This window comes from Poromitra crassiceps (genome assembly GCF_964638095.1).
Source record: "Poromitra crassiceps genome assembly, chromosome: 6".
NCBI lineage: Eukaryota > Metazoa > Chordata > Actinopteri > Beryciformes > Melamphaidae > Poromitra > Poromitra crassiceps.
Window position 1 is genome coordinate 44,713,467 of NC_139627.1, and position 25,181 is coordinate 44,738,647.

Here is a 25,181-nt window from a genome sequence, read left to right on the forward strand (position 1 = left end):
TTGGTCCCCAAAGCAAACGTGACATTTTTAATTTGTTCTCATCCAGCTTTGGCTGGTTTGTTCTGTTTATCCGCAGTCCGATTTAGCTCGTTAGGTGAACAAAAAGGTTCATGCGCCTCACCCTCCATTTCTCTTCTATGTCTGTATAGATTTGCATCGGCTTGCACGATTGACCCCGGTCCTGTGTGGGTTTTCATTGTTACTGTAGCAAAACCACCTGCACAGCACAGGGTATTAAGAGGTCACTTGATGTTGCCAAAGGATAGATGCTTCACAGGCAGGAATGTGATATGGGCTGAAGTTCTATGCTAGGCTCTCTGTAAACAAATGTGGGATATATTTAAGTGTTGTGTCCTCGTGTCCTTTAGGGAGTGCCCATTCCACCCTGCGGGGGTGGTGCACAGGAGAAAGTGTAGGGCTGTACCAAACGATTATTTTCTTCTCGATTCATCTAATGACAATTTTTTCGATTAGTCGATTAATGTAATGATTTTTTTTTATATACTCCACCTCAAATTCAAAATTGTGAATTGGATTGAGTAATCCTTATAGTCAATGGATTAATTCCTTATATATCCATGAATGGATCGGCCTGTGGGACATGAGGAGTGATGATTAGTTGGGGTTAGGTGCGTTGTAAATGTTAGTCGAGCTGAAGTGGCATTTCCAGGTGATGTGATTCCTTACCATGCCATGTTTCCAGGGAAACAGGGTAGAGAGGCGGGCATAGCATGTGGATGAGTTTGATTAGACCATTGGAAAGTGGGCGTGTCTGGGATGAGGGACTGGAGTTGACTGACTGAATGTGAGGGGGTGATTTTGTTTCGATTGTATGTTCTTGAAATGAATAATAAAATATGTTTCAGTATTTTGTCATATATCGTCAAGAATATTGTTATTGCAGAATTACCCTGAAATATCGTGGTATTATTTTAAGGCCATATCGCCCATGCCCATCCCAAATCGGTGACCGCAAATGAGTTCATGGTATAAAAGGTTGACTGCGTGCATTTGCTGGCCTGCACAAAATGCCGCCAAGAGCCCTTTTTCTGGGTCAAGAAAAGGCCTAATTGTTGTGTTTCAAAGCATTCCTCTTGCAGTCGTGGCTGTTGTCTTGCTTCGGTGTACTCAGCCCAGCAGCAGTCAATAATCAACAGGGACTTTTTAACCAGGGGCCCTGTGTGATCTGTGTTCTGTGTGCGTCTGGCTCAATTTGTGGGCCCAGATCTGCAATCATGGCACGGAGACCTCAGCCACTCATGTGCATCTTCCCCAGCATCTTCCTCCCATCTCCTACCGTAATGCCGCCACATTCTGTGTAATCCTGATAATGGTGGCTTGTGTTTCCGGAACTAATCCCCCAGATTGATCCCCACCAAGGGGCAATTAGAACATTAATTCCTCCCCAAAATAATTTTCCTCAACCAGTGCCGCAGAAGACTCCAGCGCTCCGTGTGTGTGTGTGTGTGTGTGTTTTATTGTTGGCGGCGGCTTGTGTGTTTACATACTGCCTATATTGAATAAGGTTATTTGGGGCCATTTTGGATTGGGTCTACACAAGTGATGGATGATGGATTATGTGCGTTGGGGATGGGAATCGAGAACCGGAACGGTTTCCAAATTGTCCAATTACTTGGAATCGTATATGCCTCCAAGGTCCTTTGATTGCATTGCAAAAACTCATGCGTCACGACGTCAAACTCTTCATCGACGCTGCTGGAAACTTGCAAGGAGTCATGGAGGAGAGGAAGAAAGGCTCCAAAACGTGGCTTCATTTCATAAAGAAAGATGACAACAGCACTGAGTGCTACTTGTAGTTGTAACCTTTAGAAAATGATCATTTCGAGGGTGGAAACAGCAGCAATATGTTATATCCTTTTAAGAAAAAAAGCATTGAAATTGATTTTAACATGTTCAAATTAGGGATGCCAACTTTGCAAATTCCTGAATCGATCATCGGTAACGTTAACGATCAGTCATTCGATTAATTGTAATTTTAAAATACAAAATTTTCCAAACAATACCAAATGTGTTTTTTTCCTCAATGAAAACTTGAGTTATACAGCAGCCAGCAACATATTGTATATGTCGCAGCTCTTAAACGCTGATGCCCAGTTACTCCAGCTCCAGTCCAGGTGAGACTAGGATCCAGGCAATTTATCCGAATCAACATTGTTCAAGTGATTATTGTTGTAGGTGTACACCGAATCACAGACGGGCATCATGTCTTTTTCTATAACCCCACAGATCGATTGGGTTATTGTTTTCTGCCGTGCGTCGCACCTCTTCCTCTTAAACGCTGAGCTGACGGTGGGTTGCTCCAGGTTTGACGAAGAGGAGCCAGCCAATTGATCAGAACACTAACACTGTTATGCCTACCCCACACTACAGGATTTTCAAATCCTTGAAGATTATAAAAATCTTGAGAGCCCACACACTACAGGACAGAGAGAGCAGATTTTTTTACATTTCAATCTTGGGACACACACACAATCGCGTCTGTTCAAACGCAACCCCACACACTAGAAGATTATGCCGAAGATTCACCTTGGAAGCAGGGCTCAACGTTAACTTTTAAAATGCCTATTCAGTGTGCGCACCGGGTGTAGTAGTAGTAATAATGATAATAATAATAATAATAAATTTGTGTCATTTCGTTTTCTAAACAAATCTTATTTAAAAAAAATGTAAAATGTTTTTGAAGGATGTGCTGGTCGAGGTGCATCTTGTAGGCTTGTTGTAGGCTACATGCTTTGCAGTATAGCGTTATGCTGGAATTATGCTTGAAGTTTGGGCTGTCACACGGAAATGAGAGACACTGAATCTTGACGAGGAAACGTGTGGAGCTTTTATACACTGTGTGGGTTTCTGCTCGCGGAAGTCTTGAAAACTCCACTTTGTCCGCCCAGCCGCGTCCATTCGGGGTGTAGGCCTACTGTGCACGGCCAGGCGAAAACCGTCTGCACAGGTGCCTTGTGGAGGGGGCGTCTGCTGATTTGACTCACTTTTCCGTGCGGACACTCGCCGATGCGGGAAGCATATGAGACCTAAGCGCTTGTTGTAGGCTACATGCTTTGCAGTATAGCATTAGTTTTCCGTCCCGTTCAAAGACGCACGGGTATTTCACCTCGATGACAATTTCCTCGTCCTTTGTTTCTGTGTGGGGCTGCGGGCGGACGCGGACCAGATTATTTTGCGAAAAACTGTAATGGAAACACAGCTACTACTGGCTCTCTGCTCAAGATGCAATCGCCTGTCGGGTTGTAAATATCTAACATGTTAGATATGCCCGATTCACAATCGGGAAGAGGCAGTCTTCCCGATTGTGAATCTTTGAACCCCACACACTACAGGATAATTTGGGAAGATTATCTGCCCGACGCAGCTCAAATCGGGAGCACCCCCGAGAAAATCGGGAGGGGGGAATCTTGGCCATAATCTTGCAAATTATCCTGTAGTGTGGGGTAGGCATTAGAGTGATAGAGCAGAGCATTGATGTCGTCGTGTTGTAGCTGTACACCGATTCACAGTATTTGCATGCGGCAGTATCTTCTCCTTTCTTATTAATGTTCCCACACAACGCTTCTCTTCACCCGCTTCATATTGCAAAGGTGTGGTTTCCTTCTCTGCTTTCAGACCAAACTTAAGATGGCTGCCAGGAGTTGAGAGTTCACTGCGCCTGCGTGATGTGTCTGAAAAGGGCTATAGTGATATCATTGCGCCCTCTGGAGGATCATTGAAAACTGATTTGAAAACACCGTTCTACTGACAGAATGCACGTTGCTGTTGTTTTGTTGTTTCCATCGAGTACATTTTCACGTTCGAGGAAATCCTTAATGAGTAAGTAATCGATCTTCGATTAATTGTTGGCATCCCTAGTTCAAATGTTATTAGGCAGACATTCTACACGGTGTTCAGACTCGAGAGATAAAGAAACGGCTGCGTTGACGCAGGAAACCTTTTTCCACTCAGAAAATTGATCAGGAATCATAACAATCGATAAAGAATTGTGTTGATTAGCTGCCTTTCAGTTTCAGTATCATAGTGATATAATAATGATAAACGTGATTTCTATGATTTTATTATAAACTACAGATGTGTCATTAGCTTTTGGAAAACTTGATAAATTCCAAACCTGACATGCAAAAAGCTGCTTTGCTAGCTCAGTCTATTTGCTAAAATAGTGTATTCACCAGCAAAAACAATGTGTTTTAGCCACCGCAGCTGCAAAGCTGTACTTAACAACCCGACGAGCAAGCATCACTCAATGTAAGGTGAGGGAGCAAATTAGCCTCCTGTTGATCAGGTCGGTGCTGGGGGTCCAGGGTGGGAAATCACTCCTTACACAAGTTTATTCCACTTCCATTATTCAGTATAGATTATGCCAATTTCATATCTCCTCTTCTGTATTCTGTATACATATTTGCATTCTCAGTCAAAATGTGACCGTATCGAAACACCTAGGAGGGCCGGCATGTACTCCAGTCCAGTTTATGTGGCATAGGGCACAGGTAATGTTGGTTGAAGATAACCCACCAACACTATCAAGACACACACCACACATCACAGATCCCTTTCTTGGCGCCAGCGGTCTCCTCACTGAACCGGGGCAACCAGTTTCCACATCCCTGGCCCGAGGTGCTCATCGCTCCATATTAACACTTTGAGTGCCACGGCCCTTGGGCAAAAGGTGCTGTACTGTGCCACATAGGCCGCAATGCATTTTAAAACAGTCATATAATTTCTTTAATAATTACTATGTAAACACTGAACACGCACAAATAACGATGAGACTCTCTTCTATCACCTGCAAAAAAAAGTTTATTGATCCCATTTTCCGTTCTTTAGTTATGAGCCGGAGAAGATAGCTTGATTAGACCAAAAACAGCCCTTTTTTTCTACGAGCTGAGATAATGACCCTTTTGTGAAAGGAAGCATTTCAAGCACATCATTGACTCATTGCTAATATTTTCTGATGTAATGCTGCAGCTGCCTGGGTCTGTTATATGCTGTAGTGTCCTGCGTGCCCCACCTCCCCCCCTCCTCCTCCCCCCCCCCCGTTGTGGGAGGAGTATCTCTCTGCTCTGCTCTGCTGTGAGTGCGTTTGCTCTGCGTGTGCTCTCAGCAGTGAAAAGTCCGCTAGTCCAGCTTTTTTACACCCGCGTGTATGTCACCATGCTTCCAGTTGAGAACTCCACGGCTGATCATGCGAATGCAGCGAATGCAGCGGACACGAGGTGCTCAATTGTGACAGCAGATTGGCTGCTGCAGGGGCACAGCTACGTTATGCTTCAATGAAGCAGCTGCATACGGACGGATGCGATGCGATTTCCTCTTCCCAAACGACTTCTTCTGTGTGTTTTACTCTATGGTTTTACTCCACTTTCTCTCATCTGGAGTGCGCTGTCGCCACCTAAGGGTTCTGTAAAATAGGTTAGACACATTCAATAGCTATCATATTGTAAGAGGCGATGTAAGAGGCATAGATCGACCCCCCCCCCCCCCCCGTCAAAAAAACAATTTTGAGTTACTGACGCCATTTGGCGTCGCTGGCAGCCTACGGTAAATTTCTAATGACGCCATATGGCGTCGCTGGCACTCAATGTGTTAAGCTGCCACTTTGTGTCCTTTATAATTGATTGTCAGCACAAATGCCTGCACCTTGCCCCTTGTTAGACACACGAGGTATGAAGAGGCATTTCGGCACCTTGCCCCTTGTTAGACACACGAGGTATGAAGAGGCATTTCGCTATGTAGCTGCCTGCCGACTGCTGACTAACCTCAGGCAGCTGTTTGGAACGCTCTGTCTCTCTCTCTCTCTCTCGCTGTCACAGTCACAGACCGACTGGTGCCTCTGCCTGTCATTAAAGGCCCCTCCAGTCAATTCCTCCTACCTGTTCCACGTTGATGTTGTATGAAAACGTAGATGTGCTGCTCGCGCTGTAGCAACGCATGTCACAATTTGTGCCAAAGAGCTTACCGTAGAGATTGATAAGAACCGAAGATAGTTTGCTCCACTTTAAGACTGCATGCAGGCGCTGTTGTAAAAGAAGCAGCGACTCATCTTGTCTTCAGTATACTCTTTGTCTGCGATCAAACCGAAGTAGCGGCGGCCATACTGGATTCCGGTCATATTTCTGTGAAAAACATAATTTTAGAAGCAAAAATATTGCTCATTGTCAACAAACTGGCCAACAGATATCAAAGCTGATGGACTTTATGGAAAGAGCGTAACTCGGATCAGTTTAAAAGTGACGTATCGTGGCGTTTTGAGCCTGGTGTACACTTAGTTAGCAAACGTAGCGGCTAACGGCTAACACCTAGCTAACGGCAGATGCTATTTACTGTAAATATTGTATTTGTCGATGACACGCCACTCGTTACTTAGACATACATAATGGCTGACATCATCACCCGTTTTGACCAACACATTAGTTTTAAGACGTTGAGCCCCAAATAAGGTTGTCAATGAAATACACTGGGGAACACTGTGGCTAATCAGCAGAGCAGGGAAAAACACAGTAACACATGAAATATCTTAACAATGACAAAAATCCACTGGAGGGGGGCTTTAAGGACGAAAAAGTACTCAGAAAAGACGAATCGTTATTAGACATAAACAAAGTATGACATTCTTCAAGATCTACAAACGGCAAACCAAAATAGTTTCACTGTGACTTGGTCTGAATAGTTTCCCATTCAATTCTAAAACGGGGAGCCCCAGGCCTGGAGACGTGCTCTGTGGCCTCCCCATCTTTGCAGGCACAAGTGTTGCTGCTCCTATTGTCAAAACACCTCCCCCACATCCTTTGACTGAATGAGCCTGTTCTAGTCGGTCAGAGGAACCACTTCAGGTTTTGTCAGGGTTAACCACAAAACCAGCTTGTGTTGTTGTTGTTTCTTCCAAACATTATGCTGCCTGCAGGCCACGTTTTTGTACTTCATATTCAAAATCCTCTCCCTGTGTTTAGATCAGATTAAACCGTAAGGCTTAGCCTATACTTAAACAAGACAGAGTCTAATAACAGGGATGGCTTCCCTGCAATCTTTAACTATGGACATAGCAAGTTACTAGGGGTGCAGTCTGCCAGTACTTATATCATGCAGAACATGCCGTGCCTGTGCCGCGGAAAAAGTCACACAGATTCTTATCATACAGAAATGTTGCCAAATGAAAGTGAACTGAAGCTGCATGCTTTCATTAGGCCTATATTGAGATCTGATCCATTGAGATCTGATCCATTTGAAGACTAACTTGGACCAAATCAGCTGTGTTGCAATACAAGACGGCACAGTAAATGACCCTCCGTCCATCCCCCCCCCCTCGCAGTGATTGTGCAGAATACGATATTCAGCAATCTGAATGGGAATGCTATCCCATTACCATCTCATCTGACCCCACCTGATCCAAGAGCAAGTAAATCACAGCACCGCAGCAGTCTAGGTTTCTGTCACCGGCGTTCTTATGCAAGCCTGGAAAGTGAGGGGTGTTGGGATACACTCTGCTCATGATCCGGTACGATGCACGCTGAACAGGGTTAACTTCAGTTTAAATGGAAACCAATTGTGACTCTAGAACACTCCTTTTAGTCAGGGTTTTTCCTGCCTCAAGATGAGACGGAGGTGGTACTAGAGCCTGGCCGATATGGGATTTTTGAGACCCATACCGATTGTAGTGGGGGGAAATTCACAGATTACCGATGTAGTGATTTTTTTTTTTTTTTTATTCTTTACCTCTTTATTTCTCATTCTTTACTTGGGGAAAAAAGAACCTCTTTACAATAAACTGTTATTATCTGAACGTTGTTAAACTAACATTCTCCAAACAGTTTTGGAGGGCCTGGGGGAGGGGGGGGGGGTGGTGGAGGACACTCACTTGGGACTGAGGTAGCTGCCTGGAACTGTGAGTTAATCTTTGGCCATGTTGGATAAATGCTGGCATTTTCTTGCCAACACTTCAGTGGACAGTTGGTGAGTGGGAGAGACGCTCTCTCTTCTGTACATGTCCATCTCTGGCTCTGTCTGTGTGGCTGTGCTGGAGAGTCCCCCGAGGAGATCCTCTAACACCCTCCTCTGTGAAGGAGGTGGCTCCTGCTCACCTGGCTCCTCTCAGGTAGAGCACTCAGGCACCATACCTCCTCTGTGAAGGAGGTGGCTCCTGCTCACCTGGCTCCTCTCAGGCAGAGCACTCAGGCACCGTACCTCCTCTGTGAAGGAGGTGGCTCCTGCTCGCCTGAGGCAGAGCACTCAGGCACCGTACCTCCTCTGTGAAGGAGATGGCTCCTGCTCACCTGGCTCCTCTCAGGCAGAGCACTCAGGCACCGTACCTCCTCTGTGAAGGAGATGGCTCCTGCTCACCTGGCTCCTCTCAGGCAGAGCACTCAGGCACCGTACCTCCTCTGTGAAGGAGATGGCTCCTGCTCACCTGGCTCCTCTCAGGCAGAGCACTCAGGCACCGTACCTCCTCTGTGAAGGAGGTGGCTCCTGCTCACCAGGCTCCTCTCAGGTAGAGCACTAAGGCACCGTACCTCCTCTGTGAAGGAGATGGCTCCTGCTCACCTGGCTCCTCTCAGGCAGAGCACTCAGGCACCGTACCTCCTCTGTGAAGGAGATGGCTCCTGCTCACCTGGCTCCTCTCAGGTAGAGCACTCAGGCACTGTACCTCCTCTGTGAAGGAGGTGGATCCTGCTCACCTGGCTCCTCTCAGGTAGAGCACTCAGGCACCGTACCTCCTCTGTGAAGGAGATGGCTCCTGCTCACCTGGCTCCTCTCAGGCAGAGCACTCAGGCACCGTACCTCCTCTGTGAAGGAGATGGCTCCTGCTCACCTGGCTCCTCTCAGGTAGAGCACTCAGGCACCGTACCTCCTCTGTGAAGGAGGTGGCTCCTGCTCACCTGGCTCCTCTCAGGCAGAGCACTCAGGCACCGTACCTCCTCTGTGAAGGAGATGGCTCCTGCTCACCTGGCTCCTCTCAGGTAGAGCACTCAGGCACCGTACCTCCTCTGTGAAGGAGGTGGCTCCTGCTCACCAGGCTCCTCTCAGGTAGAGCACTAAGGCACCGTACCTCCTCTGTGAAGGAGATGGCTCCTGCTCACCTGGCTCCTCTCAGGTAGAGCACTCAGGCACCGTACCTCCTCTGTGAAGGAGATGGCTCCTGCTCACCTGGCTCCTCTCAGGTAGAGCACTCAGGCACCGTACCTCCTCTGTGAAGGAGGTGGCTCCTGCTCACCTGAGGCAGAGCACTCAGGCACTGTACCTCCTCTGCTCTCTATTGCCTTCACAGTGCCATGGCTCTACCCAGAGGAGAGGTAGTGTAGCACTTCTGAAATTCGCTTCCCCCATTCCCCTAATCGTGACATTTCACTTTTTTTTCCTAATCATGCAATTATTATTTTTTCCTAATCCTGCAATTACACATAAATGTAGTAGTTATTTAAACTCATCCTCCCTCATCAAACACATGCAAAAGGTTAATATTAATCGAAGGTTAATATTCCTGGCAGTGTGTGCGGACTGTGCGCGCACGTGTGTCACTCGCAATCGAACTGAAGTTCCACGGCACAGCAGTTGAAAATTAGCCATCTGGCTAATAACACTGGCACATTTACGTCATGTTAATGTGCCTTGTCCCCCCAAATAAAATAAATAAAAATGTTACTTACACACACTTACAGGTCTATAGTTGTATTTATCTGTTATTATTAGAGACACTGCGGGGGTCTTTTTAATATTGCACAGGAATTTTGGTGGCTGTCGTCAGAAGATTGTGCAATACATTTCTATTAGTCATTGCCATCCAGAGTAGAGATTAAAATCAGCGCTGTAGCGTATACAGTGTGGGGTGATGTCACTTATCAGCGTGGTGACAGTGCTACCTGCCTACTGCTGTGGAAAAAGGATGCAGACCTTCTCACGCATGCAGGCAAATGACTAAAGCGTGGAACCACCAGAGCCAGATTTAATGTGAGGGCAAAACAGCTGATGTGTCAGGTCCCAGCTCGGCCTCTCCACCTTCCGTCTGTCACCGCGCTGACGCTCTGACTCTTCCAAGTTCAGACTCCAGAACGGGGCCATTTTCACAGCACTTCAATATATTCGCCACTGTGCGATTCAAACAGTGTTTGGAGCTAAAAAAAAACAGTAGATCTGTAACTAATGTGTCAATCTAGAACCACCAGGCCAGAAAAAGAGAGCTAGCTGCAAAATGTAGTTGTCTGTGGAGTCATTCAGTAGCATTCATGTAGAAGTGACTAAATGGAGTCTGATGGGGGTAGATCTGTTTCAAATGTTGGTTATTGTGACATGGTAAACTATCTTGTCTTGAGCCCTAGTCTCAGAGTCTCTAGCCCTAGTCTCTACTCCGAAACAGCGCAGTTCACCTGAACTAATTGCCAGCCAGCTAGCTAGCTAACTAACTAACTAAACTAATATAGCAAAGCAACCAATGTTAATCTTTGCATGCAGCTAACTAGCTATGGCTAACTCTAGTTTGTAAGTGTTAAAAGAAGGCTTTGTTGCTTTTCAACTCGCTGTGTATCATTATGTCAGTAGTAGAACAGTGTTCATCGGCGTGTTCTCTCCATGTTTTCTGTGCCGAGAAATCCTGGTTCATCTGCTTGCACAAACTCCGCCCCCACCAGCTGGGTCATTAATGCTCGTTGAGGCTCTCGATGCGTTTCTCCGTGGATTCGTGCATACATAAAACATTTAAATAAAAAATCTGTAATTCGAAAAGCTGCCCTCGAGCAGAACATCTGTTGTGTTCACGTCTTCAAATGATGCAAATCGCGTCATTTGGAGACGGAAGTGCCTGGAGTGAACTGCAGAGCTCTGGAGTGAACTGCAGAGCTCTGGAGTGAACTGCAGAGCTGTGGAGTGAACTGCAGAGCTGTGGAGTGAACTGCAGAGCTGTGGAGTGAACTGCAGAGCTCTGGAGTGAACTGCAGAGCTCTGGAGTGAACTGCAGAGCTCTAGAGTGAACTGCAGAGCTGTGGAGTGAACTGCAGAGCTGTGGAGTGAACTGCAGAGCTGTGGAGTGAACTGCAGAGCTGTGGAGTGAACTGCAGAGCTGTGGAGTGAACTGCAGAGCTCTGGAGTGAACTGCAGAGCTCTGGGCACATGAAACATGAAGTGACAGTAAACACTGTTCATCTGCATAATACTACCCACATTGTACCGATACAAAGCGGGTTGAAAAACAGCCAAGTCTTCCTTGAATAAGACAGTGGTGGTTAGCCTAGTTCCCAGTAAAGAATAGTACAGAAATGCACAATGTCTATTCTGATTCGTTGAGATGGACAAGTTGTAACTTCACAGATGCAATCAGCTGTTAACAGCCGCTGCTGCTCAAGAGCAAGATGGCTGTTCTTGGGTGTGTTACATCACCTGTAATAATCCCTGTATATAAATCAGTGTGTTGGAAGCGTGTGAAGTGACTTTCTCTCAGGCGCCACTCGTTAGCAGTGGTTAATTACAGGGCCACAGCCAGGGCTCTCCACTGGAGATCTCTGTGTCTGTCATCAGACAGACGTCTCTGGTAGTGATCATCAGTATATTATGCACCCTGCAGCGCCACAGATAGACTCCTTTCTCCACTCTGGCAACAGAAGCGAGTCTCGAGCAAAGAGAGTGTGTGTGTGTGTGTGTGTGTGGGGTGGGGGGGGGGGGGTGATAGTGTGACATTTATTATTCACCTTATGTAGAAGAGACAATCTTGCTTGAGACTAGGGATGTCAATTTTCGGTTAATTTCACTTTCGATTAACCGACGCTAATAATCGATTAACCTATCGGTTAATTCATAATTTTTTAATATTAAAAAAAAAAAAAAAAAAAATGTTTTTTTTTTTTTTTTGTCTATTTACTCAATGAACTCATGCCCAAACAAGGCGTGTCTATTTAGATGCTGAAATGTTAATGCTTTTTGTGTTAGAATTTCTAACACAAAAAGCATTAACAAGCATTAACAAAAAGCATCAACATTTCAACACAAATTCTTTTTGTGTTAGAATTTCTAACACAAAAAGCATTAACATTTCAGCATCTAAATAGACACGCCTTGTTTGGGCATGAGCTCATTGAGTAAATAGACAAAAATTTTTTTTTTTTTTTTTTTTTTTTTTTTTAATATTAACTGATAGACCGACAGCAATAACCGAACAACGACGTTAGCGACGGTTAATCGATTAACGGTTAACCGTTGACATCCCTACTTGAGACACTAACAGGAAGTGTAAACACAATCGGTACCGATTGTGTTGACACTTCCTGTGGCAGAGCTTATCCCCACAGCCTGCTTCCACCTGAGTCACTATAGCTTTGACCAGAGAGACGACCTCTGCTTTGAGCAGGTAAAAAAGCAGGCGTTTTGAACAGGAAGTCGTAACACAAACGGGTCAAGTGGGCGGGGCTATATAAGGTGAATAGTGGTCTGCTGACACTGACAGCATTGACGTTCCGAAACAACACAACGGACAGAAATCTTCTGATGCCTGAATTTCTGCATTAGTCTGAGTTTCCGATGTTATGCAACCTTCCTTGCTAACTAAGCCCCTCCTTTGCTCGCTGTGCTCCTCAGGTGCTATCTTGGGACGTTCAGAGACACAAGAGTGCGTCCACTACAACTACAACCCCACGCCGGCCGAGAGCCGCGGCAACCACAGCGGGGTGTTGACCTGTTCCACCCAAACGGGGGAGAAGGACAAGAGGCTCCACTGCTTCGCCACCTGGAGGAATGTGTCGGGCACGGTGGAGGTGGTCAAGCAAGGCTGCTGGCTGGATGACGTGAACTGTTACGACAGGTATCATCTAGTGTTTGCTCCGTGTCTGTTACCGTCAATTCACTCTGCAAGCTACTTGGTTGGTGGGTCGCTCTATTTAGACTGGTTGTGGGTGGAGCCAGACGCTCCGATTGCATCTATGTAGAACTGAGAGTTCTCTAAATAAGATTACTAACTGAAATTGAAGCGATCGTAATATTTCAATACAAAGTTGGTCAAAGCCTTGATCATTTGTATCATACCATTTCATACCAAGTATTTGATGGTGTAACAAGAAAAATGTGCAGATGGTCTTTTGATCCTGTTTTGTGATGTCAGCAGCCTGAATATCAGGCCTGTCAATTTGTCTTTGAAAATGCCATAAAAAATAAGGAAATAGCCTAGGGCATTGGTTAAAGGAACAGTTCGCCCAAAAATGAAGTTTCTGTCATCATCTACTCCCCCTCATGGCAGTTGAAACACAGGTGAAGTTTGTCCATATAACACACATGTTGGTTGCCAGCACAACTGGAGAGAAAACCAGTCACTATTGACTTCAGTACACTACAACTGAAGTCAATAGTGACCTGTTCTCTTCAGTTGTGCTGGCAACCAACATGTGTGTTATATGGACAAACTTCACCTGTGTTTCAACTGCCATGAGTCGGAGTAGATGACAGAATTTTCATTTTTGGGTGAACTCTGTGATATACCTTTTTACATCAAAAGTACCACGTTTTTTTAGTGCTGCACGACACGATTAATCGAATCACAATCGCGATGTCAGCACGTGCGATTACATAACCGCAAAAGGGTGCGATTATTTAAAAAAAGTCTGTGTGTGTGCAGGGCCCGAAATTAACTTTTTGACCCACCGGCCAGTGGCGGGTAGATGGAAGAAATCTACCCGCCAAGCATATTTCTTACCGGCCAAAAAAAAAAAAACACATTTTTGTGTCACATATATCCATATATATAAAAAAATTTCAGTACATTTCAAGTAGATAAGGTATTACGTTGAAGAATACACACTTAAATAAGAGGCCAGAGTAAAATTTGAAGCTAATTATTTTAATATATTGATTGATGATTGATTAATCAATACATGTCAAGTCAATCTTATCAATACATGTCAAGTCAATATTGAGCTTAAATTGTAACCTAATGTTAAACATCATCACTCCTCACTCTCTACCCTCTTTGCAGGATTTAACAGAACAAAAGTAAATTTGAAGGTTGTGTAAACATAACTCCTCAGACTCATCACCCTCTCTCTACTTCTCCTCTTTGCAGCCAATGTGACACTGGCTCTGTTCATGGTCACGAACGGCTTCCAGCTTCATTGATTTACTACCGATGACAAATGTGTTGTTTCTATTTTTCTTTTTGGCATACTTGCGGCACACGGAACAACTCATCACTACAGCCCCAGCATCATACTGTAGCCAGTCTCTTGAAACATCAAACTATCGCCAACTTCCACTCCTCTCGAAACTTTCTTTTGATGGGTGGTCCCGCTCTCGCTCCCACTTCATCGTTTTCGTCGGAGAAAGCCGCGGTGGGTTTTCTTTTTAGCGGCCGGCTTACTCCCTCGATATGGTTCCACATTGTAACCCATTTAACGTTAAATCAAGCTAACGTTAGCTTAGCTATAGCAGGCGGACCGGCGTAATGTTAGCTCCCTACAGTGCAAGCAGGCGCTACAGAATGCAGATGGCCACGGCCAGTCAGCACAGAAGAGTAGCGGATGTGATGTCGGCCAAAACAAGCCAAAAATGAGGCCAGAGAGGCAAGGAGAGATTGGGGCTGCAATAAAGGCGACTGTCGTAAGACCAAAACACACCGCAGTTTTAATTATTTTACATGACTATTTTGTTACCCGCCACGTGGCGGACAGACCTTTTATGTCACTCGCCAAAGCTAAAATATGCCCGCCATTGGCGGGTGGCGGGCTCTAATTTCGGGCCCTGTGTGTGTGTGTGCGCCTCGGCTAACTAATGTGACACGCGACGCAGCAAATAAAATGTAATAGCCTATTGATTCATGTTGGAGGAGTAAAAGATATTTCAACGAACGAAGCAGCAAACCTTGTATCAAAATACTCGTTGTGATGTTAAGATTACATATGGTGTGAAACTGTGGCTGTACAGCATTAGTCAAAATTAATATTCAGGTTAACATTACAATAAGGGTTCTATTTTGAAAGCCCTAAAGCGGACTTTTACATTCTGGCCAACTTGACGCCCGTGCAGTTACTGTTGATCCCTAAACACACTTGTCTCAACCTTGAAAGAGTGCTGTGATGCACGTTTTCCCCCCATCTTTATCTGTTGGCATATTCAGTCAATCGCGTACCATCATGCCAGAAAAGGGGCAGCAAATACATTAAATCAAGAGGAGAAGAAGAAGACTGTGCAGAAAATAATGCTTTGGGACACCGCCAACATTTATATCGTGTGCCGTTCACAGCTGATGCGCTAATCACGGAACGGCTTGGTAACTTTTAGACCGAAGAAAAAGCCAGTAGTTTGCGGATATTAGTGGCTTGTTTGGCCAATCTGAAAGGGGCTTTATATGGACAAACTTCACCTGTGTTTCAACTGGCAGAATTTTCATGTGTCAACTGTTCCTTTAACAGAAAGGGCCCATTATAGCAAAAAGGCTTCAGTCCAGCTAAACAGGTTTGTGAAGAGTCACATTTGTGTGACAGATGACTGTGATTAGCTTCTAAATGTCAGGAGCACATCGTCTTGCAGTATAAAGTGAAACGCTTAAGTGCTCATTTGGCAGCTTAATGTGTTGCCGTGTCTTGTGTATGAATCCAGCCCATAATTATGTGACACATTGCGTGCATCATGTGTCTGTCGCTTCTCCAGGCTACATGGATCACATGTGTTGAATGAACACGCTGAGAATAAAGCAGAATGTGTCAAGGCAGTGGCACATTCCATGCTATTTGTGACGTGGGCTGAGTTGACCATAGAGACACTGGATGAAATAGGCCACGGCCATCACGGGGGAAAAGCTCCGTTCACTCCCACACACCAGCGTCATTTTCCTTGAATGAAACATAGCTAAAAGCTGTTGTGTGGTGGGCTGCGCAGACAACAAATGTAACAAATCGCCAGTTAAAGTTTTTTTGTACTGCCGAGGAAAACAAGGAAGCCATTGAGAATTGGCGAGAAGAAAAATGTGGATGTTGCTGTCAATGAAGTAAGTTGGAGTGTTCATCTTCCGTATATACGATCTTTTTGTGCAAGACCCGACCATGCACGCGACATAGGAGATTGGACGGGAGTTTGTGTTTTCCCCCGTTTTGGGCGTGGTTTCTGAATGATGACGCGCTCCGCAGTGTCTCTATAGTCAAATGACCCTTGTTTTCATTGTAGGCAGACTTCAAGTAGTTTATGCAACTGACATTGCCTCTTTGTTTCATATCCTGAGCAATGGGTGTGTCTTGCTTGTTGCTGCGGGCTATTACAATTTTAAGAATGTAATGTGCAACACATTCCAACAATGTTGACCAGTGAACATTCTTTGCACAGGTTGAGGTTTGCCTGCATGTCAGCAAAGACATTCAGAAATGCATTTACTGTATCACATTTGAGTCACTTTCCAGCAGCACCATCTTCAACCAAATTAAATCAATCGCACGTGACATGTTGCTGTACATGATAGACCTGTACAGAGCAACAAATTATGGGCCAATTTCTCTCTGCATTTCTAAGTGTGCCTCTTACTGGAAAGGAAAAGTGTGTCATGTCCAGGTCACACATGAAAGGAAAGGAGGTTGGATTGGTCATAATTACAGGAAAACAGATCTCCTCGGTTGGCAACATGTATTGACTTAGAACCACATTCTTTTCTTTTATAGAAACAAAGTAGGCATTGGTTAAAAAATAAATGAGTAAGAAGCATGCACACACGTGCACCTCAACAGAATTGGGCTCTTGGCCAGTTGGCAGTGCCAAAACGGGTAAGGTCCGGTTGCAATAACAAGAAGGATATTGGTCAGTTTTGGGGGTGCGCCGATGGCAAAATTCTGGGCCGATACCGATGTTTAAAATAACAATTTGGCTGATAGCGAATACCAATATGTTTTTTTATGCCTTTTTTGACAGGGAAACAAAGAAAACCTGTTTTAAAATCTGAGCCTGGCCTTCATCACACTATCTTTGAATGTCGAGCACAAATTATATTATACTGTAATATAATGATTAGGGGTGGGAATCACCAGATGCCCACGATACGATACTAAAACGATACTTGAGTCACGATACGATAGTATTGCGATATTGCGATATCGCCGGTATTGCGATATATTGAATACTGCGATATTTCGATATATTGTCTAACTCCTTTTCCTACCTTTTCCTTGACCTCACCAGAAGGAAAACATGCAGTGTTTTTTTGTTTTGTTTTGTTTTTGCCCAAAATGTAGGCTACATTATTAAGCTTCTCTGGACTCAATACGCCACTGCAGGCGCGGACTGCAACATCGGGCGCAGATGCCTGGTGGCCTGGCATGGCATGCAAATTTATTTTATTTATTTATTTATTTATTTTTGATATCGATACTTGGCATCCAAATATCGACACAATATCGTCAGGCAAAATATTGCGATACTATGGTGTATCGATTTCCCCCCCCACCCCTAATAATTATGAAACAAACAAACAACAAATTATGTGACCCAACTGATATCGGTCACTGCAATTGGTGAACGGCATCTTTTTTTTTGCCGATTGCAGTCAACAAGGCCAATAATACGGCCAATATATCTGTGCATCCCTAGTCAGTTTGCACAATAAGTCATTCAAATTGAGTAATACTTTAACCCTGTGCCATGTTTTAATATACTTAGGCTAACATTGTTTCCCACGGAGGAAAAAGATTGCTACATTGGCAACACGTATGCAAATTAACTGTTTAACCGACATTAACCTGTCAGAGACGTTCTGGGCGATTAAACGGTTAACGGTTAGCCGTCGACATCCCTATTCACTTGCCAAATGGCTAGTGACTGTTCAAATTTTACTAGCCACTCAATAGATTACCATTGTTTTGTTTGTTTTTGGCTGGTGGTGAGTGAAGCAAATCGCAGAGGGCTTGGAGCGAATAGTGTGTACTCGGCATTACAATGTACATTTTGTCAACAGTAGTTAAATAAACTGCGACATAGCTCTGGAATAACCTAGTGACATCATCTAGCAGCGAAAAGCTGAAATGTTAATCTTTCTAGCAAATCTAGGTACGGTAAATTTCAGACTTGAAAGCAGTGTCCTGTTTGAGGTGAAATGCAAATGAACTAGAGAGAACATCTCTAGTTGTTGGGTGACAATGAGGCATTCTGTCGGTCTTGTTATAAATTCTGCGTGTCCTCCATGTTGTGTCAGGTAAAGTGGCCGGGCAGTACTCGCAGATACAGTTTAAAAAAGTTAATCCGCACAGACGCCTTTCAGCATTCATAAGTGAATTCCCCCATGTTGTCCTGGGTTAAAACAGAGAGCTGCACCCCCCACCAAAGCAGAGCATCTCGCACAGATACAGACAACAGTATCTGTGTGAGTAAACAAAAGTGAGTAAAGATTTTTTTTTTTTTTTTTTTTTGCAATTCTTTTTCTGGCCTGGCGGGGGCGCCGTTGGCCTGGCGGGCCCGCCTGGCCTGTAGAATGGTAGGGGAAACACTCTATGTATATATATATATATACGTTAATAGGAATTTGAGTTAACGTGCGTTAACTCAAATTCCTATTAACGCCACTAATTTTTTTAACGCATGCACGTTCTTTGAAGTTTGAGCCTTGGTCCGACCCGTAGTTTGGGAAAGCAGGAAGCACTGAGCAGTAACGTTGATAGCAAGCAGAAAGAAACCCCCGTGAGCAGAAAAGGAGGAAGAAAATGGGTGTAATGTTGGCAAGTTCAGCTTAAAATTGAGAAAATGTCCCACATTTTTGGTGAGCGAGAGAAAGAGAGGGCGCATCAGCGCGATCAGACCGTTGCAGAGAGAGAGAGAGAGAGAGAGACAGGCAGACGGAGCGCGGGGGGAGAGAGGCAGAGAAAGCGAGACAGACAGACAGACAGACAGGGAGGGCGATCAGACTAGAGTCAGAGAGAGAGGGGGAGAGAGCTGGCAGACAGCTGCTCCTGTGCTCTTTTCTTCAGATGACAGTAGGCTAATTATGCAGCTTACTACAGTAGCCTATATGCTTCTACTTCACTATACACAGTATGGTTCAGCATGCACACCCTTGAGGTTATTCTGAAGAATATTCTGGACAGTAGCCTATTTGTCATTGTTCCAATAATAATAAACATATCCGCATAAAGCAAGCATATTCGTCTACTCCCATGTTGATAAGAGTATTAAAAACTTGAAAAATATCGGTTTAAGGTAGATTTAGAACAGATAAAAAATTGTGCGATTAATTTGCGATTAATCGTGATTAACACATTCACTGCCAGCTGTTTTTTTTTTTTACTGTAGGTAGCTTCTGCCAGAGGGTTTTTTTGAGGATTCTGGCTCATCTTTCAAGACCTGAGGATTCTTTTCTGCTAAGATTTTGTGAACACAAAATATCTAAAAAGAACTAATAGAATGTGTGCTTTCTCTGTCTAAAAGAGTTAGTTTGTAGAGTTAGTAGTTATGTAGGCATTAGCACTTGAATACAGCATGGTTTCAGCGTCTGAAAATTTATTCTGAGATAAATGGCTTTTTGTGAAATTCGATAGAACAGTCACTTTAACCATTCATTTTTGGCATCAGTAAGACGTCAGACATCTAAACAATAGTTTTGAACAGTAATTTCCTCCATAACAGCAGGAAACACCCCTCTCCTTCAAACTCCTCCCTCCGTGTGTGTTCTTCTTGGCTGCAGCGGGCGTGTCACAAGCTCGTTTCTGTTGCTGCTGTAACCTCGCGTCACCAGGCTCACTGCTTTGCTGCTGTGCCTGTCTGCTGGCGGCCGCTGTGCAAGTCTGGATGGGCTCGCTCGTTTCTTGGAGTTTCGGTTGAGAGCTTTGATGAAGCTTTTGCGATTCTGGTCTTATTTATGCTGCGTGTTTCAAAGTGTGTTCCACCCGTAATCTATTATGCAAATTTGCAATCCCTCACCGCCAGCAATCAGCGTGAAAGCGAAAGCGTTTTCGCCAATCCATTCTACAGTATGAGAATGGTTTCATCGCGCGTTCCCCTGCAGTTTTGGCTCTGCTTTTTCTAGTCTGGGAGAGCACTGTCGCCACTTAGTGGGTCGGTGGAATGGGTTGTACACGTTCGGTGGCTCCAATATTTATATAAGAGATGTAAAAGGGTTAGATGCACATCCCACGGTCAAATTTTTTTTTTTTAATTTTTTTGACGTATTAACACGTCATTGGCAGTCAACCGTTGGATTTTTTTTGACGTATTAACACGTCATTGGCAGTGAACGTGTTAACTATGGAAATCATGCGATTAATCGCGATTAAATATTTTAATCGATTGACAGCCATAATATATTTAAGCAATATAGCATGAGAGCCAGTGTGTTGTGGCAAATATATCCCGCTGATCAGCTGTTATCCCACGAGGCCGCAGGCCGAGTGGGATAACTGCTGAGCATATATCATATACAGTAGCATCATATATCATATAGCATCATATAGCATATATCTGCTGAGCAGCAGATATATGCCACAACACACACTGCTCGAGTGCTATATTGCTTTTATAAAACGGTTTCCAAGTATGATAATATAATAATAATAATAATACTATAAGTCCGACTGGCATGTCATTCTGATAGAGTCAGTTGAAACACTACTGTAAGGTGGGACCGCAAGAACGTGCGGGTGATTTGATTGGATCGTTCTGGAGACTGAAGTTGACATTGGCCAATCCTGGCGCTTGCTGAGAAGCTGAGAGCTTTCTGGAAAGCCCGACACGCAGCTCGAGCGCAGCGCTGCATTCTCAGCGCTTGCTGAGAAGTCGAGAGCTTTCTGCAAAGCCCGACACCAACTAACGTTACGGGGTTAAATGCGGGGTTAACAGCATTTTTTTTGCAAAGAAGACATTAGCCTGCGTCTATTCTTGTACAAAACATAATTTTCTGCGAAGTATTAGTAAAGTTATAAGCGAAGATCGATTCACAAGGATCTGACAGCTGTCTCCGCCATTTGTTTTTTCTACATTGTCATTTGAGGTAACCAAAGCCTTTTAGTAAGAGAGTTGCCATGGCAACTCATAACCCATGGCCATGGGTTATGAGAGTGGGTTACGGGATTTATACAATGGCAGTGAACCAATCAGATTGCTTGATTTGAGAGAGCCGTTTTATAAATATATATATATATTAGGGCTGTCAGCGTTAACGCGTTAATCGCGCGTTAACTCAAATTCCTTTTAACGCCACTATTTTTTTTAACGCGCGATTAACGCATGCACTTTCTTTGAAGTTTGAGCCTTGGTCCGACCCGTAGTTTGGGAAATCAGGAAGCAGTAACGTTGCAGCTAGCAAGCAGAAACAAAGCTCCATGAGCAGAAAAGGAGGAAGAAAATGGGTATATTGGCAAGTTCAGCTTCAAATTGAGAAAGATGCCCTGCATTTTGGGTGAGAGAGAGAGGGAAGGGAGCGCGTCAGCTCTCCCCGTCTGTCTCGTCTCTCACCGTGGCAGAGAGAGTGAGAGACAGACGGAGAACGGGGGGGGCGGGGGGGGGGGGGGCAGAGAGGGAGAGAGGGAGAGAGAGAGGCAGAGAAAGTGAGCAAGACAGACAGACAGGCAGTGAGAGAGGGAGGGCGAGCAGACCAGAGAGAGAGACCGACGGGGAACGCGCGAGAGAGAGATACCGAGAGAGAAAGAGAGAGGGGGGAGAGCGCATGCAGGCAGCTTCTCCTGTCTGTCGCTCGAGAGATGTACTGTAGAGCAGTGGTTCTCAAATGGGGGTCCGCGGGCCCCCAGGGGTCCGTGGCACTTTGCCAGGGGGTCCGCGAAAAATTTTCAGGTAATTTTTTTTATTTATTTTTTTTTTATTAAAAAATAAAATGCTACATGTTACTTATTCCTTCTCAAACTACTTCCTACATGGTGCTAGTCTATCAAAATATCTTGGCTGTCATTGATTGTGTTGCATAGTGGTTTTCTGTACTGTTGACAAATTGTGATATTGTAAGTCGCTTTGGACAAAACAAAAGCGTCTGCTAAATGACGTAATATAAATGTAATGTAATAAAAAAAAAAAAAAAATTGCAAAATCTTCATAGTTCAACGAAAATAGTTTATGCTTTAAATCTAAATGGTTCATGGATTACATTCTAATAACAAACCTATCAACAGTCAAGCACGTTACCGTGGAAACAATTAAGCTTAGCCCAAAATCACAAATCAGAATGAGGGGGTCCCCGGTATATTTTCTATCTTGTAAGGGGTCCTTGGCTGAAAAACATTTGAGAACCTCTGCTGTAGAGGATAGCACCAATTAACTTCACAGTGCAGCCTGAGAGATGTGTATTCCCAGTAACTAGTAGCAATAATAACAATATTACCGATGGCCAAATACTTACCCATACTAATGATAATAGCTACCCATATTAATACAACAGTGCATCTTTACACAAAGCTCTCAGGTTTAAGGTAGCCTACATCGGTTAAGGTAGATTTAGAACAGATTAAAAAAAATTGATTAATTTGTGATTAATCGTGATTAACTATGGACAATCAGGCCCGTATCCAGGGTTTCGAAATAGGGGAGGTCCAGCAAGGGGAGGCCCCGCTAGGGCAGGCCCCGCTAGGGCGCCGCCGAAATTTTTTTGAGGTTCCCCCCCCCCCTTTTTTTGCCATATTTAGAGTAATATATCATTTTAAATTAAAAAAAATATTTTTTTTAACCTTTTTTAGCCATATTTAGAGGAATATATCATTCTAAATCAACATTAGGATTATACTGTTGTGATGTCATTATTCAGTATATTCTCTTTCATGTCACCACCTGCTTTTTATTTTTTTCTCTGAAATATTAGGGGAGGTCCGGACCTCCCTGTTCTCATAGCTAGATACGGGCCTGTGGACAATCATGCGATTATCGCGATTAAATATTTTAATCGATTGACAGCCCTAATATATATATATATATATATATTTACAAGCACATAAGCTCTGTATGTAGTAAATTCCGGACTATAAGACGCACCGGTCTATAAGCCGCACCTTCAAAGGTGACTATTTTTTTCTTCTATAAGCCGCACCGGTCTATAAGCCGCGGGTGTTTTGATGTTTAATTACCATATGTAAGGCTTCGTGCACAGAGGGGATTGTCGGGAAAGAGATGGCTGTTTGGGGAAGCTCCCATTTATTAACATTTCAACAAAACAAAAGTCAGGTCACTAATCCCCAGACAAAATCACACATTGTGGTATTTTTTGTTTTTTTTACAGTGCACACAGTGTCCGCGGTGTGGTGAAAAGAGGGCAAGAGAGGAAATTAAAACAGAAGTGGATTTATAGTTAGAAAGAGTGCTAAAGAAGAGAGAATTCCGTTTTTTATTTTTTTATTTTAGTTACTCACAGTACTATTGACCAGTCCAACTCAAAAGATATTCGGCAGTTTCACTTTGAGCTCTTGTTCCGCCGCTGTCCATCAATGGTTATGACGAGTCTCGCTGGGTACAGTACGCCAAAGCGATATCCATTGACTCGATGATGCTGTTGTATGTTGCGCGTTTCTGTTGCACCAACGCGGAGAGGTCCTGCCGGACGAAAAAGCGCGTACCCTCCCAGGTGAGGGGCTTCTTCCCCGCAGCCTGGAGGATGAGTTGACGGTCGGGCCAGCGGAGTAGGCAGATGAAGATGGCCCTCGGTGGCAGGCCGGGGTCTGGACGTGGCCGAGGCGCCCGGTGTGCCCTGTCCACCTCTGGTGGTTTCTCGCCTTCCTTCAGGTCCAGGATGTAACACAGGATTTTGCCACGAAAGCGTCCATGTCACCAATCTCAGCTCCCTCTTTTACATTGATCAGGCGAATGTTATTTCTTTTACTCCTGCTGATTAAGTCATCAACCTGCGTGTGCAGGGTTTCGATTTTGCATTTTATCCATTTTCGGACTCACTGTGTTGTTTTTGTCCTCCAGTGCGCGGATGCGCTTTTCCGCATTATAAACTCTGTTCACGGTTGCCTTAGTTTCTTTAGTGAGTGAGTGGATGGACTTCTGCACGTTTTCAAACTTGTTTTCAAGCTGCTCAAAACCTCTGAGCGATGTCGGACTTAATCGATAGTGTTTCACGGAGTAAAAGTTTAGCCCAAGCGGTGTATCTCCAGCCTCCAGCAGGTGAGTCATTTCCTCATTCATGGCGTGATTGCTTCGTCTTTTTCTTTCTGCTTACCTGTGTTGTGTTATGTTATGTTATGTTATGTTGTTAAAAGAGGGCAAGAGAGGAAATTAAAACAGAAGTGGATTTATAGTTAGAAAGAGTGCTAAAAAAGAGAGATTTTTTTTTTTTTTTGGAAAAAATCCATAGATAAGACGCACCGTTATATAAGCCGCGGCTTATAGTCCGGAATTTACGGTAATTGGTGGCACTGCGTTGTAATTTTGGAGTGTATGCATGTTTTTCCTTTCTTTTTTTTCTTTTCTTTTCCTGTATCTGAGTTTGTTCGTTTTTCTGTGTTCTGAAAAATTGAAATTGCAAAATAAAATATATATACCGGTATATATAAAAAAAAAATAGGCATCTGCCCCCCATGGTTCAACTGCTGTATCCAAGTGAATTTTGAATCACAACAGCCGCTCCACTTGGTCTCCAGTGACTTTAACATACCCCAGTAACACTTGGTCTCCAGTGACTTTAACATACCCCAGTGACAATTGGTCTCCAGTGACTTTAACATACCCCAGTGACACTTGGTCTCCAGTGACTTTAACATACCCCAGTAACACTTGGTCTCCAGTGACTTTAACATACCCCAGTGACACTTGGTCTCCAGTGACTTTAACATACCCCAGTGACACTTGGTCTCCAGTGACTTTAACATACCCCAGTGACACTTGGTCTCCAGTGACTTTAACATACCCCAGTGACACTTGGTCTCCAGTGACTTTAACATACCCCAGTGACACTTGGTCTCCAGTGACTTTAACATACCCAGTGACACTTGTTCTCCAGTGACTTTAACATACCCCAGTGATACTTGGTCTCCAGTGACTTTAACATACCCCAGTGACACTTGGTCTCCAGTGACTTTAACATACCCCAGTGACACTTGGTCTCCAGTGACTTTAACATACCCCAGTGACACTTGGTCTGGTCTCCAGTGACTTTAACATACCCCAGTGACACTTGGTCTCCAGTGACTTTAACATACCCCAGTGACACTTGGTCTCCAGTGACTTTAACATACCCCAGTAACACTTGGTCTCCAGTGACTTTAACATACCCCAGTAACACTTGGTCTCCA

The 25,181-nt window shown here is 44.3% G+C and overlaps 1 protein-coding gene across 3 annotated transcripts in view; it reads left to right on the top strand.

Annotated features, from left to right (window-relative positions):
- The window catches only part of acvr2aa (activin A receptor type 2Aa), a gene marked incomplete at both ends in the record, with an annotated part of 80,440 nt that overhangs the window by 17,212 nt on the left and 38,047 nt on the right, over window positions 1–25,181 (top strand). For all 3 annotated transcript variants that reach the window (XM_083638545.1, XM_083638546.1, XM_083638547.1), the window contains one exon: window positions 12,577–12,799. In XM_083638545.1, coding sequence (XP_083494671.1) covers window positions 12,577–12,799 — 223 coding nt within the window. The remainder of the gene's footprint in view (window positions 1–12,576; window positions 12,800–25,181) is intronic.